Raw genomic sequence first — 15,638 nt, forward strand, 5'->3', positions numbered from 1 at the left:
GGAAGAGAGTTTAGAAAATACAAAGCAGAGCTGCAAAATTCCCCCCTCTTCAAGCATACAGAATAGTTGGTAATCTCTGTCTGTGGTTTATTATCTGCTTCAATAGTTATTAAGATTTAATAAAAAAAATACTTGAAAGTGTTCGAAAGGAGATCGTCCCTCTTGGCACAACAACTCTGGAAAGAAAGCCTTGAAATCAAACATGAAGGCTTGAACTCAGTAGAATTGAATGTTCTGTGGTAGTGCTAATCTTATCTCGATTAATCTTGCCTAATTTTATCGCATCTTGTTTTATCAGTGCTAATCTTATCTCGATTAATCTTGCCTAATTTTATCGCATCTTGTTTTATCAGTGCTAATCTTATCTCGATTAATCTTGCCTAATTTTATCGCATCTTGTTTTATCAGTGCTAATCTTATCTCGATTAATCTTGCCTAATTTTATCGCATCTTGTTTTATCAGTGCTAATCTTATCTCGATTAATCTTGCCTAATTTTATCGCATCTTGTTTTATCAGTGCTAATCTTATCTCGATTAATCTTGCCTAATTTTATCGCATCTTGTTTCATCAGTTGTAATCTTAACTTGATTAATCTTGCCTCATTTTATCGCATCTTGTTTTATCAGTTCTAATCTTGCCTTATCTTATCGCGTTTTATCTTATCACCTCTCGACTTGTCTCGTCTCACCTTGTCTCGTTTTATCTTATCTCTATGTACGTGTCATTTAGTCATTTAATGAGTGGATATTTAATCGGCTAAAAATAGGTTCTGCTTGTTTTTTTCATATCTGATTTGATGCATGTCCCAGTTACTGGTGGCTCTGATGATAATTCCTGTTAACAGATGGAACATTCCCGTATTGAAATATCTTAAAAACCAGACTTTTCAACTCAGTGAGGGTGTTCCCTCACCCCCTACAGCTAAGTCGGTACCAAAACTGTATCCATGTATACACTACATTGAAAATCATCAAACTACATATTATAGTGAGGCTGGGTTTTTAAATCTAATGCAGGCTTTACATTTGTAAACCAGTGCACCTGCACCAAAATTTCCGTTGTTCAACGCAATATGCAGTCCTTGTGAATTTGTGTTATCTCACATTCTAGCACGGTTATTTGTCCTAATGTGTGTAGATATTGTTAAGATGTTGGTGCAGAGAGTTGAGCTTTCAGACGTGTATTTGTGGAACAGAACCGTAGTTTTATCTACAGACGTCAAACCAGTTTTGTGGAACATACGTGCTCCTTGACAAGCCAGCAGTGGGTGGGTTGTGCTCTACATGTAAAGAGATCCTTAGCTGCACCAATTTCCAATTTTTTTAAATAGTTTTTTTTTTTTTGCAAGCCTAATCATCCACAGTTACGTAAGATGTGGTTGAGGGGATCTAATTCCAAATTCACTTCCTACCAATTACAAATCTGCAGAACCAGAGACGTTCTGTGAAGAGACAGAAATTATTCTCTCAGGTGTGTTCTTGAGCAGGAAGGCATAACGTTCTATTCTTGGAAAGAGTTTCAGTTTCGAGCCGGTAATGTGTTCCATAATGTGGCTTTTACAAAGTGCAAACGTTGACTCTGATGGGAGGGAAGGAATTCTTCAACGTATTTGTGGGGAAAATAATTGAGACGCTCCTGTCAGGATCTATCAGCAGAAATCCGATGATCTCCAACTGTATTAGTAACACGAGCGGCCTGTGAACGCCTCATTAGTATATTATGCGGTTTAGTTTCATTAGCAGTCGAGCAACGTGCCCCCCCCCCCCCCCCCCACTTACTGCTGTGTGTGTTTTTATCAATACTTTGAACACGGGTGATGTAACAATAGGAAAAAAAATGAAAATAAGCATGCTATGCTTTGGTTAAACACACACACTCATAAAAAAATGAGGGGGGGAGTCCATGTATGTATCAACTTTCATCATATTTATGTCATATAACAGAGAATCGCCAAACCTCTCTGTAAAATTAGATCTCAAGAATCTAGTGAAATAGCAAGTATATTCATTACAGAGTGAAGTAGGCATGAGCCCTAAAACCCAGAAATAATTTAGCATTGTTGAACATCGAGGGCCCTCATCTGAAATTCAGTAGATTTTTGGATGAATGCCCAAAATGAAGCAATAGAAGAAGACATTGTAAGTTTTTATTTATGTCATAAAATACACCAGTACATTGCTCAAACAAGGACAAACACATGTTTTATAAAAACAGTAGTTGCTAACAAGTGGCTAAGCAAGACATCCAGAGGTTCCTGCATGACGTTGCCATGTTAAAACAGGTAGCGTTTAGCTAGTTGTGGTGACATGCGTCTGTGGGGTCGTTTGTCCGTTGCATAATGTTAACCAACAGTTTGCTATTTACTGCTTAAGGAAATCTTACTTTACTTTGTTATTTGAGAAAATCATGTAAATTGTGTTCATTTGTGAAGATTATCTTGCCAAACAAAATGTGTGAGTTGGTTTTTCATGGAGCTCATTTTCTACAATAATCCAAAATTCAATCGAAAACCCATCCATCCATTCTCTACTGCTTTACCTGTTAAGGGTCGTGGGAGGGCTGGAGCCTATTTCAGCAACCTTCACAAGAGGCGGGGTTCACCCTGGACAGGTCACCAGTCCACCGCAGGACCAACACATAGAGACAGACAACCATCCACACTCACAGTCACACCTACGGTCAATTTAGAGTATCAATCAGCCTCTTGATGTCTTTGGACTGTGGGAGGAAGCTGGAGTACCAGAGAGAACCCACACAGGAACAGGGAGAACATGCAGACTCCACACAGAGAGACCCAGTGCCCGAGCTGGGGCTCGAACCTGGAACCTGGCTCTTGCTGTGAGGCAACAGTGCTGACCACTGCACCACCGTGCTGCCCCGATTGAAAACCCACCTTGGCTTTTCTCAGGGAGAACTCATGGAAGAATGTGAAGTTTGGCCTCAAGAATGTATATCATTCTCATGGCAGTTTGGAAAATATACATCCGACTCACCTTTTTAAACATGAGTTTGACACTCATGTTTAATTAGGAGCAGCCGCACGCTGATGAACTGTTGTCACTCACAGTGCCTCCTACATCACACATGAAGGGTAACGCCAGGCATCTGTAGATACATTTTTACACGTTGCTAAATAATTATGAACAAGGTTTACATAGTTACTATCTGTCGCATAAAATAATGCCTGAACATCTGCACCAGATGCATGTGTGAGGAGATGGACCCCACAAACTGCTGTCATATGTATGTCCTCACAATGTTAAAATAAAACTTTACTAGTAAAACTATTGACAGCATAACTTTAGCTGCACTGATTATGGGGAAAGCAGCTGTAACTAGTAGGGATACGAAATCAGGAAAGCATGAATAATATGATTTTTATTACTCAAATATTTTTTTTATTATTATCTGGAATATAACTTGGCAGCCATTAAAAATGTTGAGCTCCAGTGAAGCAGCTACCACTCACACTCACTCAGGGTGGAGACGCATCAAATCCTTTGAGGATCCACTGGGATGCACTAAACACTCCAGCTGGTGGTGAAGTTTTGGGGGAATTACTGCAAGCTGGGACTGGGCGGTGCTTTGGTTTTGGCTCAACTGCTTTCGACGTTGCAGCGGGGACACAGACGTTCTCATTTTAAAATCTAAGAGGACAAATGTGATTCTGAAATACTTTGGTGAAAAATATACGATGCAGGAACAGAATCTTGAAAGCAGATTGTAAGATTTTGTCACAGAATGCTGAATATATTCCTCATCACCCCTGCCAATAACAACCAAAACGAAACAACGCACCTATATATTTGAAGTTCTATGTGTTAATTCGCTACATCCTTGTATTTGACCAAGACCAAACCGTTTCTGGCTATTATTGTAAATTCTACATGCACCTGATGGCGCGTGACTTCCTTTAGTCTTACATGAAGAGTCTGTTGCATTAAAAAAAAACAACTACCAGTACAGACCACTCCAATTTTGGTGTTTCTACCCACGTGCACACACGGCTCATGCTGTCGGTCATCAGATCCAGACTGAGACGTCTCAGTCTGGGGGCTGTTACTCATCCAGCGTGCAGCCAGAGCAGCAATAACACGCCGTTCAAGTTTGAACCTGAGGGAGCCTCAATGTGGTGAAAGTTGTTGCGGCCTCCCTGGGTGTGTCCTGGATTATTCTGATCAGGAACCCAATCTGTACGTCCAAAGTGTGCTGTTGTTGTTGATTATTGTCAAACTAAGAATGATACTGACATTTTTCTCCATATGGTTGCACACGTATGCACCGTATGTACGTGTACGCGCGTTCACGGACCTTTTTAAATCGGGGCGAAGTGAGACCAAGGGAAAACATCCGTTTTTCTTTTTTTTTTTTTCCCCCTCATTCCATTTTATACTGTTATGTGAAGCACCATTAGTTGGTTGGCTGAACCACAGATGAGCTATGCTTTACAGAATCCAAATTACACCAGAGCCATTTTTCATCCTGTGGAGCTCTTCACAGGCAAAGAGCTATAGATGGGTCTGTTCACGTTCTCTATTTGTCCCTGTCTGCCGGAGGTTGCTGCTGGCTGACATAGCCTGAATTTAAGTGGACATCAATCTCGATAAAGAGGCAGTGCGCAGGGTAATATTACCCTCTCCGATTTTTAGCTGTTTAGCAAGACAGCACAAATAAGCATGTTTCACATCACAGACAGAAACAATAAACTCCCGTCTGGAACTAAATATTGGAATGGTAGTGTCTTTTAGTTTGGCATCTCTAAACCCTATGAGATCTCAGATGGCACAACCTCCGAATACGAAGCAGAAGATTATCTGAAGTATTTGCATTTGTGTGTCATGACAATAACAAGATTTCCTCTGGCAGGCCCGCCGTCTATCTAAGGACCGCAAACATGATCCAGGGAGAATTTGGCTCCGAGTGGATTGGACTTCAGAAATGAGAGTCATTAATTCTCAATGAATGTAGTTGTCTACATGCAGTTCTGGAGCCCCTTGTCCTCTGGGACTAACCCTAACCCTGGCCTGACTCAATCCAGTCAGCACCACTTCCCGTTCCCTCTCTCTACCCCCCCCCCCCCCCCCTTCGTCTACACTCATTGGGTTATGTATGAAGACAAAACTCCCAGCTTCTCCAGTTTGTGGAGCCCATCTGATCAGTTTGGGAGAGATTTTCATCATGTCTGATGCTACATGACACGCTGTTTTCTTCTTATCTCATGAATTTTGCCAGCTGTCTCTTGTGAGCTTTTCCATATATTTGCACTTGACAGTTTTAAACCCCGCTCGAACTTCTTTCTGTGTTTTCTTCTAAAGTGAGCGGACCAACCTGAGGCATTTGTATGAATTTACCACTTAATTATCAGGCCAAACAGCAATTCCAATTTGAAAGGACTTTTCAATAGCTATAAAAAACAAGGGATTGTGCCTGGCATTGTGATCAGCAGCAATGCTATCTGCAAGTATAGGAGCAGTCATAATTGTTTTGTTGTCTCCTGGTGAAGGTGCCATCTACACTCAGACCAGATGGTCACACAGTGGTGTGATTGAAGCGCTTCTGTAGAAATGCATTTGGCACTGATTTAGTCTGTCTATTAAAATCTCACATGCACATCATAGGCTAGCACCAATCCACATTGTAAACAAACAGAAGAAGTCTTCAAAGGCTCAGGCATCGACATAATTGGAAAGGAAATGGAGCCAGCTAATGTGTCTCAGCTTTTTCCTCCGCCATTAATGATCTCGGGTCTCAGAGGAGTGAAAAGCTGGACAGCACTGGTATCGTTTCATGTAAAATATATGTCCTCTCTTTTCCTTTAAAGTTTCTGGCTTACCTATGGTATAACTATTTTTGAATAAGGTCAGTGTTTCTAAGCTATAACGTCTTTCAGAAAGTTTGAGACTTCTCTTGTTTTTAGTGCCTATTCTGGAATGGTATTTGTGCTTTTACAGTATGGGTAGATAAACTAATAAATAAATAGTAAAGTAATAAATCCTCCTATGATTCGTGGAGTGGGGATAGCAGCCATCCAAAAAAAAAAAAAACACAAAAAAAAGGTATGCAGCAGGATTTTCTTCCAACAGAACGCTACATTTTAGTGCACTTTAAATAAACTGTAAATGCAGTCGTGAGTGTGCACGGGGGGTCATTGTTTCTGTAGTCTCCAATTGACAGGATGACCTTAGTTATTATGACCGCCTTCTGGTGAGGTCTAGTCCGGGAGGTTTGTGGACGGAGGAGCTTCTCTTGACAGATGACTTAAGTACCGTCTTCAGGTCCGGGCCTTGCTCAGTTATGAGTTAGTGGTTTGGTGGGATGCCATTCAAAGTCAGAACTGCCAGTAAAGAGCCTAAGGCACAAAGGCAAATCCTCTGGGCTTTAGAGCACTTTAAAAGGGACCTATCAGACACTCATTTCCAGCTCTTTTTTTTTTTTTTTTTTTTGAAATTCTGGTGGCTTTGCATGATTCACTCTTATGCCTTAGTTATCTAATACCTGCCTGTTTACCTTCTGTTTCCTTAAGCTCCTTCTTAAAAAAACCGTTACTCTCTGATTGGCCAAATTCTGGAAGTTTGAAGAAGAAACAAACACTGGAAAGCGAGATTTCAAAGCAAACTGAAGCCTGAGCTTTTTAACCTTTACCTAAATTTTCCTCTATATTGAAGACTTTGGTCACATTAGAGAGAGATTTTTGACTTCTTTCATGGTTGTATGAGGTTTGTCATTCATATTACAAGTCTTGGAGATGTCAGCGTTTCTTCCTTGCAGAGAAGCTGGAGGCAACAGCACCATGTTGGAAAGGGTACAACAGAAGAAATGTCTGTCCACTAAATAAATGCCCACCAATGAAACAGCTTCAGTTCGTGTGCAACATCTGCTCCGTCCACTTCCACTATCAGACAGCATTTTCTTTCAGCTCTACATTTTTCAGCCGTAAAAATTCCTTGTATTTCTACGCATGCCACGTACTCTCCTGCTCCTATAGATCTGCAGCGCTGCAGAGTAGCGCAGTGTCCGCCACGCGTAGGAATAAGAGCAAAATCTACAACTAAAACTTTAAAGCCACATCTGGTGCACAGATGACGTGATGACCCGTGACTAAGAGCGCTGTTACAGAGGACTTCATGCTTCGATGAATCCAAAATATCCCTTCAACATCCGACTTTGTAACATCATATGACAGAAACTGTAGAGAAGAATAACAAGTCAACATCCAAGAGGTAAAAAGTATTTCTAGCTTGAGGGTTTTAATTGGAAGCGATGAAAACAAATGGGCTTGGCGGAGATAGTGATGAAAGAGTGTGTCTGGTGTTCAACAAGGCCTTCTGGCTTGAGTCCACACACTGATATTAATGAGCCATTGACCTTATATTGGCGCTCGCAGCGGATACAAATAAGTGTTTGGCTTTCAAACTATTAAATCAGTGACACATCAGGGCAAATCGTTGCATGCGGCGTAACAAAAGTTTGTTGACTTGATTGAGTTAATCTGGTTAAAAATTTAATTTGGTCTTAGAGGCATTCTTCCTTCATTCTTGTCTGTTGAAGTATTACGACGAGAAGGTCGGTAACTCGACAGAATGGTGACAATCAAAATGTTGAGTGCAATATTTTTGCTGTTTTAAAGCGCGAGCTCACGAAAATCGGGAAAGGTCTCGTCAGTGTTTTGGAGGTACAATTAATCATCATCTTTATAAATTTTTTCTGTCCTCTGATTTCTTGTCTATTCATTTATAAAGCATTACACATAAGAAAATTGGATTTTTATATGAAAAAAATAAATACAGTTATTCAGAGCCGACGTAACATTTTCCATTTTTGATCTTATCTGATCTGATTGACACGATAAACCGCAAACAAATTTAGCAAACTTTTGAGAACTTCGTAACAGTAAATCAGTTAATTTCTTTATTGTCTTATTGCTTCAGTACAAATTAAGGTATTTCATGCTGATACAGAAAGAGAGGATATGGATTCAGACAGGAGGGGAATTTTCCCATTGTCTTGCCTGCAGTTAAACACGGCAGCGTCGTACTTACTTGAACACAATTAAAGGTCATAAATTGTCCGTGCAGTCCAAGCACTGTAACGTTTCAACAATGAACTGGACATAAACATGCACAACTCGTAGCTTTGATGCTCCTGAGACTTGTAAACCAGCTACTTTCTCCTCTGAACTAGAGCAACAACAAAAACACCAACAGAAACTCCCTCATTAGCTAACTTCATAGAGATGATGGAAATTATATTTGATTGGAATGCTCATGCAATTCATCACAAATTAATAATGAGAGCAATTATAGGTAATCAGAAAAGTGGTAGGGACATATCCCCGTTCTCCATAAATCATCTCTATGCAGCCCCCAAAGTTTAAAACATAATTAAACTTTTGACTGTGTAAACACTGCAATAGTCAAGTGTTCTCCAAAGCAACACATTTTCACTTGTTTGTCTGTGTTTTCTTCGGTTTCAGTGCGCTACTCCCTCGAGCTGTATCACTAATGGCCCCCCAAATAGCCGGCATGCAAAGATGACATGTTTTTGTGGGACATCACCAAAGGTTCGCTCAACAAAAAGCCAGTGTCATTTTTTTCCCCGTGGATTTTTGATCATCGCAACGGAAATTAAGCTCTGCGGTGCACAAAAGATTAGGAGACTTACCAGTAATGAACGCTGCTTTTAGAATTTATGAAGTGTAGATGCAAGCTGTAGTTGCGCAAAGCTAATGTGAGCTAGCACGCAGTTGCATGACTTCACCAAAAAAAGCTTCAGAAGCCTGCTTTTGGCTCGGTTGGTAGTCTCGGTTAGACTCTTGTTAGCTGATACTGCACTGAAGACGCGTATCATCACCTTCGTAAAATAATTGCCTGTCTTTTTTTTTTTTTTTGCCTAAATCAACTCCCTAGTTTTTTGTGTTTTCTGAAAAACTTGAAAAAAACAATTTGGCGTTTATCGAAGAAGGCGACAATATGCACTTTGAAATTCACAAGTGAGGTTTTTACTGATGGATTTCAATTCCGTTGGACCAAACATTAAGAATGTATTAAGCCGCTGAGACAGACGGAACATATTTCCGGCATTTAAACCAAAAACCCATTATAAAATCCCACACACTTGAAGATGAGCAAACCAGACATTCAGCAATATTGATGTACTTCTGGTTTCAAGGTTTTATCCCTGCACCACTCTGTCACCATTTGAAAAGAATTTATAATGCACAAAGTGCTAAAAAAAAAAAAAAAAAAAAAAACCTGTTTGCATTAACCAATGTAGAATTAAATGTTTTTAACAACCTAGATAAGAAATGAAGTCATTTGGGTGCTCCTTTAATTAAATGTGTGTCTGTTTGTTTACCGCTGCCACGACAGATGCCATGCTGCTGGTGGCACAGAGACTGGAGGGACCTTTCAACATTGAATCTGTCATGGACCCTATTGATGTCAAGATTTCAGAGGCCATCATGAATATGCAAGAGAACAGTGCCCAGGTCTCCTACAGGGTATGTTCATTAGGTTTATTCCTCCGTCAAGGCGCCACTGTGCAGGGCTTCTCATACACCGCTGTGTGTAAGGTGTGTAACACGCCACGGTGTAATTATGTCCAAATTTAGGTTTTGTGTTTCAATGATAGGTTTCAATTTGGTTTGATAATCTTAGTTCAACTAACAGTAGTTAATGTGTTTCCTATGATTTATTGCATTTTTCTTCACCCACAAAATTGCAGTCAGAAAGAAAGAAAGAAAAAAATGTGCTGGGGGTTATGAGGATTTTTTTTTTTTTTCTGCCTCCACTTAACTGGATGCCAGTTCAGATCCAAAGCCTAAACGCTCTGTTGGCGTTCCCATCCAGCAGATGCAGTTTTTTTGTTCATGGTTTAAGTATATGTGGTGTTTTCCCCAAAAAGTTGTAAAAAGTCAAGTCTGTCATCCTAAATAGCATCGGTCACAGCCTGGTTGACTCACCTATCAGCAGGGCTACCTCAGCTTGACGTAGAGCACTGTCATACCAGTAATGTGGGGTTAATGCTTCACAAGACCTTAACAAAACATCGTGTTTTCCTTCGTCTTCTCCATCCTAAGTAATTTAAGCTCCTGACAATTGGGTGCCCGTGTTTTGGTAATTGCAGGTTTTCCAAGGCTGCGGCCAGCCGAAACCCTCAGGAATGACTAGGTCTACCCGTGGTGTTCCGGATGTGTTCACCGCCCGTTTCAGGCCATACAGCCCAGAGGAGCGGCCTACCACTGCTGCTGGCACAAGCCTGGACAGACTGGTAAGAAGGACACAAGCGTTGCTGCTGTTTTCAGACGCTGCATCAGTGTAAACATCATTTGTCTTTCTGGCTTGACACTCTTGATTAAAGCTGGTGATTTGCCATCGTTCGCCCCTGGTGCCGGAAATTAATTCTTTGTACTTGTCCTCCATTCAGGCCCATCTATCGATTTGTGTTTGTTAACAAATCAACAGCTTCACCCCCAGAGAGCGGTGGAAGGTGTGGTGCAATGTGTGCAGTGTCCTTCTCCTCTCTGTGTACTTGGCAAACAAAAAAAAGAAAGGGGTAAAAGACAGGATGGATAGATTTTGTGAGGCTGACCATATCAATTGTTTGCTGTAAAGCAAACCTTTATTTTATATCAGATTAGCTCTGTGTTTGTTGGATTGGATCTTGATACATGGATTTCCATCTCAAACAACCTTGAAATCTAAAATGCTGCATCAGGGTAAAGGTGAACCCAGAGCTGACACTCCAATTCAGCTGAGGGACAGTTCCCATCATGGATTACCTCTGCAACCACAGTGTCCTTTCTCCCCTCTAGAATCTGTTTCTTTTCTTTTTTTTTTGCATGCTAACCCTTCAAAAATACCATGTGTTTAATTGTCTGAGTTAATCAGTCTCTCACAGTCACAAAATCTCAATATTTTGTGTCAAGTTGATAAAAGATTATTTACTTAATGTGCACATTCTTTGAATAGAAGTCCTTTTTTTTTCTTCTTTTTTTTGGCCTGGCTCTTGGGATCCAACAGCAATAAATGAGTTATTTGTTTTATTCGATACTAATTAGGTTTTTGCGCAAGCTAATTAATTCCCCAAACATTTGTGATGTTTGCCTTCTTTTGCTTTGTGTATCCATCAACAGTTCCTACCACCTCACTGAGTTAATTAAAACTTTCTGTTTCCCTGTTCATATGCTGCAAACCAGAGGATTATTTGGAATGCGATGCAACACAGTGTAAGGTTCAAAATTTTTCTACTCTCTTCAGCTGTTTGTTTTTTTTTTTCTTCTCTTAAACTACTGTCTGGTTTTGCCTACAATGATGTGTCTTGCAGTCTGATCGGGAGCAGTGATTATGTTTAAACTTGTGTGACGGGGGCGACGCGACACACGTGGGCAACATCTGGCGTTCCAGCTCAATTTTAATCTCATGTTAGATTTCACTATCACTTCATCCTGCTAAGTGTGCTGTGTTTGTCTTTATTTGTTGGGAGGTGTTAAACTCTTTATATCTCCATAAAGGCAACAGCAGTTAATTATGGCATCACTGCCGTTAAACACGGGTTTTTACTGTCGAGCTGCTAACACGGCAAGGGTTGTTGAACACACGTCAGTTGGAGAGGATTCCTCCCTGGAGAACCAACAAAAATCTTCTTCAATTAACATACCTAATCTAGGACCATCCCGGCCCGAGATCCTCATTGCCATAACTGATAGAGTCAATTCCTAAAGGAAGTCAGGAAAGCAGCAGGTGAGCTGTTCTGTCAGAGCTGTTTATAGCCAACATCTGCTCTAATGGTAAAGTGATGTGGCAGCTCCAGGCTACTCATGGATAACAGCCTGCTTAGAGAATCTCATAAGACAGGGAGTGAAAAAGAAATGCTGCTGGACTTTTTGGGCTGAAGAAATGAATAATCGACTGAGTGATGGTGAGATGCTCTTTAGGGATTGTTTGAGTTCATCCAAACAAGCAACCCCTTTTACACCGCAGAAGTCATTTGATCCACTGACATTACAGTATTGATTATTTAGTATCTTTTGATTAAATTATTTAACCGTTACAACAGTATTTTTATTTCAAAAGGTCAACTTTTTGGGAAAATCCCTGATTGTCCATCCTCTCCGGAGCTAGACAAGAGACCCACTGAAACCTGCTGACTGCTAGTTAGCTTAGCACAATGAATGGTAGTAGATGGTAAATGTTTACATACGTATGCCAAAATATTCAAATATCTTCCATGAATATAATCAAAGTTGTGCATAACATTTGGTTAGAAATAACGTGTAAAGATGTGGGACAGTGGGACTTTGGAATTAGACACATAGGTGGAGCTAGCTTCCTGACCGGCCGCAGTGATGGGACGTCAGAGGAAAACATTTATGGATGGCTAGAAGACTGACGGCTGCTACAAATCATGGGTGACTTTTTAACCTTCTTACAAGCCAAGATCCTGAGTGTGCGTGCATGCATTGGAGAATCAGCGAAGTCGATTGAGTAGCGTAGTAGCTACGACACTCGTAAGCCATTTTTCAGTGTAATAGTTTGTCAGTCCTAGCTTACTCTATAGATCCTAGCTAGCACTAGCATCGATTCCAGGAAGGACAAATTCTACAAGAAATGTCTCTTTCGCATAAGCTCATGAAATAATTTTCAATATATCAGCGGTAACTCCATCCATCCATTCATTTTCCTCCGCCAATCCTGGGGTCACGGGGGGGTGGAGCCTATCCCAGCAGCCTTTAGGTGAGAGGCAGGTTCACCCTGGACTGGTCACCAGTCCATCACAGGACAGACAACCATTCACACTCACAGTCACACCTACAGTCAATTTAGAGTATCAATCAGCCTCGTCCCCTCTTGATGTCTTTGGACTGTGGGAGGAAGCTGGAGTACCAGAGAGAACCCACACAGGAACAGGGAGAACATGGAGACTCCACACAGAAAGATCCTGTGCTGGAGCCGGGGCTCAAACCTGGAACCTTCTTGCTGTGAGGCCACAGTGCTGACCACTGCACCACCTCAGCAGTAACTCATAACCTAATATTGAAAAGATACAGTATAAAAACTTGGAATATAAATTTACTCACCGAACAGTTGGAGTTTGCTCACTCGTCTTAGCGTTGTTAGCGCCGTGCAGGTCCACTTTTCATGTCGATGCGCGTTCATGACATTTACAGACACAGGGGGAGGGGCAAGCTTGCTCTGTTTTTGTTTGGTGTTTACAACGAACGTCAGCGGCAGCGAGGCAACAACGCTTCTTGCACCTTTAAACTGCAGAGTCAGTAAGATCTTATCACTTGTTCTATTACACCAACGTCATAATTTTAAATGGAAATATGAACGCTACAAACAGCTGTGTTTTATTGACGCCAAGGTTATCGTCTTACCATATTAAATTATTCAAATGAGCGCGGAAATTAAGTGTTCAACTCCGCAGAAATGATGAGACTAAATCACTGAAGCATCTATAAACACGTGAAGGTTAACCTCACCGATATAGGACGCCGTTTACAAAGGAATGAGTAACAGAGAGGCATGCTGGTAGTTGAGTCATTAGTAGACTGACGTTCACATACCTCCTGTGTCCTTCATCTCTTTTCGGTTGTGCCGAAGTATCAAGTAAGGCAACGGTTTGAAAAAAAAAAATGGAAAAGTAACATGAACCTAACATTTTTCTTACTGAAAGAGGAGAGATTCAGTGCATTTTACAGGCTGGATTTTAACCAGCATTCAGCATTCAAAGACAAGCTGAACAGTGGCTCTACAGAGTAGGATTAAACCGTAAAACACATGAAATCCTGAGTCCTCTAATATTTTCCCCCTGTTGTAGAGTTATTTAAAGTTTTGTGATGAGTCATAAAGTAAAAAAAAAACTTTAATGGTGGCATTTTAATTACGTTGTTTAAGGTGTTTGAGGTCATATTTTAAATACCACACACATCTGCAGTGACCTCACCTCTGCAACTTAACATCCATCTGCTAAACATTAAACAGCAAGAAAGTGCTGTTGATCAGCAAGAACTGCCCCGCAAAGTCATTAATAGTGTGGTTATAGCGTACATTTGTATTATACCCCTAGAATATTTGAGTGGATGGATGTATTTATTAGCAAGATTCAGCCCCGGACATTTCGAGCTGGAACACACAGGTGCTGTCCTGCAGTGTATAGATGATAGTGACCGCGGGGGTAACGACACGGTCAGTTGCCTGTAACGTCTGCAGGCATGCTGCATGTAGCATCCTCATCCTCACATTTTCACCCCCCCCCCCCCACAGACACACACACTCACAGTGAAACACTAAAATGTCACAGAGCACAAAACGCAAAAGGCATTAAGACAGAATGCTAGAGATAATAATAATGTTTTGTTTTTTTGTAGAAATTAATGATCGAATATGGCTGCCACAGGAACTTGGCAGTAGTAAACCAAATTAAGCATCCAGCCTAGCCTGAAATCATACTAAGATGCAGGATCAATATATAATGTCCCCGATACATGTTTCATTAATTAGTGTCTCAACACATTTTTATCTCAGATAATACAAATAGTTTCCACTGATTCTTAAGTGTTGATATTGCGAGTAACAGAACAGTGAAACATGGGATTATTTCTGCCTCTCCCTGTTGGCTCGACAGCGCTTTTTAAAAAGAATGCATCTCACTCCGCCTCTTATTTTCGCAAAGTTTCGCAAACCCCCTCCACGTCCAACCTTTTTCACTTTGCGTCTGTTTTCCATCCAGTCAGCAGTTTATGAGGTTGAGAAGCTGCCGATATGGAGGGATTCACACCGCCCTTTATTTAAGACAGTCAAATAGGAAAACAATCTACAGAAAATGAAAAAATAAGTTATTCTGTTGATCTGATTGCCTTCGGTATGAAAGGGTTTAGCAGAGAAAATGATGAAAGCATCGTTATAGTGCTGGCATTAGTTGTGAATATTTGACAATTACTTATTGGAGGAGGAAGAAAAATAGGCATCACAAAAAAACAAGTCTCCTACTGTAGTGCATATCTGGACAATTTTCCACACTCCATCTGTAGAGGATAGCTAGAGTTATGTAAATAAGAGGTGTAAACCCTATATGCTGAGCTTTTGCTGTGATTTTATATATATATATATATATATATATATATATATATATATATATATATATATATATATATATATATGTACACTGTGTCTGTGTGTGTGTGTGTGAGTCTGTTTATTTACCCGTCTTTGAGATTACACAGAAACTATCTAGCTCATTTTCATCAAACGTTGCAGTCACACAGACCAAAGAACGACCCCTCAGAACTTTGGGGAAGCTCCGTTAACGAACACGTTTTCTGACGTGTTTGTGGCCGTCTGCACTCTTGCGTGCCCTCTCGTCAGCAGCAAATTAGTTGGCTTTTTCATTTTTCATCAAACTTGGAGGGAGGTCACGGGAGAAGCCATCTCATTTTACGGGCAGATCAGTTTAACAAAACCGCTTTTGTAAAAATCCCAAACATTGGTCTTGGTGAAGGAGAGAAGCCGGCCATAAGAATTCAAAGCTGGAAGACCTTCTTTTTGCAGCATTCAACTGAACATGACTAAAATATTCAGTATTAGGATACAGGAAAATGTACAAATAAAGGGAATGAAGTTGAATACGACAAAA

General features: G+C 40.6%; 1 protein-coding gene across 2 annotated transcripts in view; it reads left to right on the forward strand.

Annotated features, from left to right (window-relative positions):
* LOC147252309 (glypican-6-like) overlaps positions 1–15,638 on the forward strand; it is a 92,876-nt gene that overhangs the window by 56,535 nt on the left and 20,703 nt on the right. Inside the window, exons 5-7 of one of the 2 annotated variants that reach the window (XM_086220569.1) lie at positions 9,371–9,501; positions 10,128–10,271; positions 11,200–11,229. In XM_086220569.1, coding sequence (XP_086076695.1) covers positions 9,371–9,501; positions 10,128–10,271; positions 11,200–11,229 — 305 coding nt within the window. The remainder of the gene's footprint in view (positions 1–9,370; positions 9,502–10,127; positions 10,272–11,199; positions 11,230–15,638) is intronic. The other variant, XM_086220570.1, reaches the window with a different exon arrangement.

Source organism: Aulostomus chinensis, chromosome 12, assembly GCF_037954235.1.
Source record: "Aulostomus chinensis isolate RoL2024-O1b breed Wild chromosome 12, RoL_Achi_v1.0, whole genome shotgun sequence".
NCBI classification, from domain to species: Eukaryota; Metazoa; Chordata; class Actinopteri; order Syngnathiformes; family Aulostomidae; genus Aulostomus; species Aulostomus chinensis.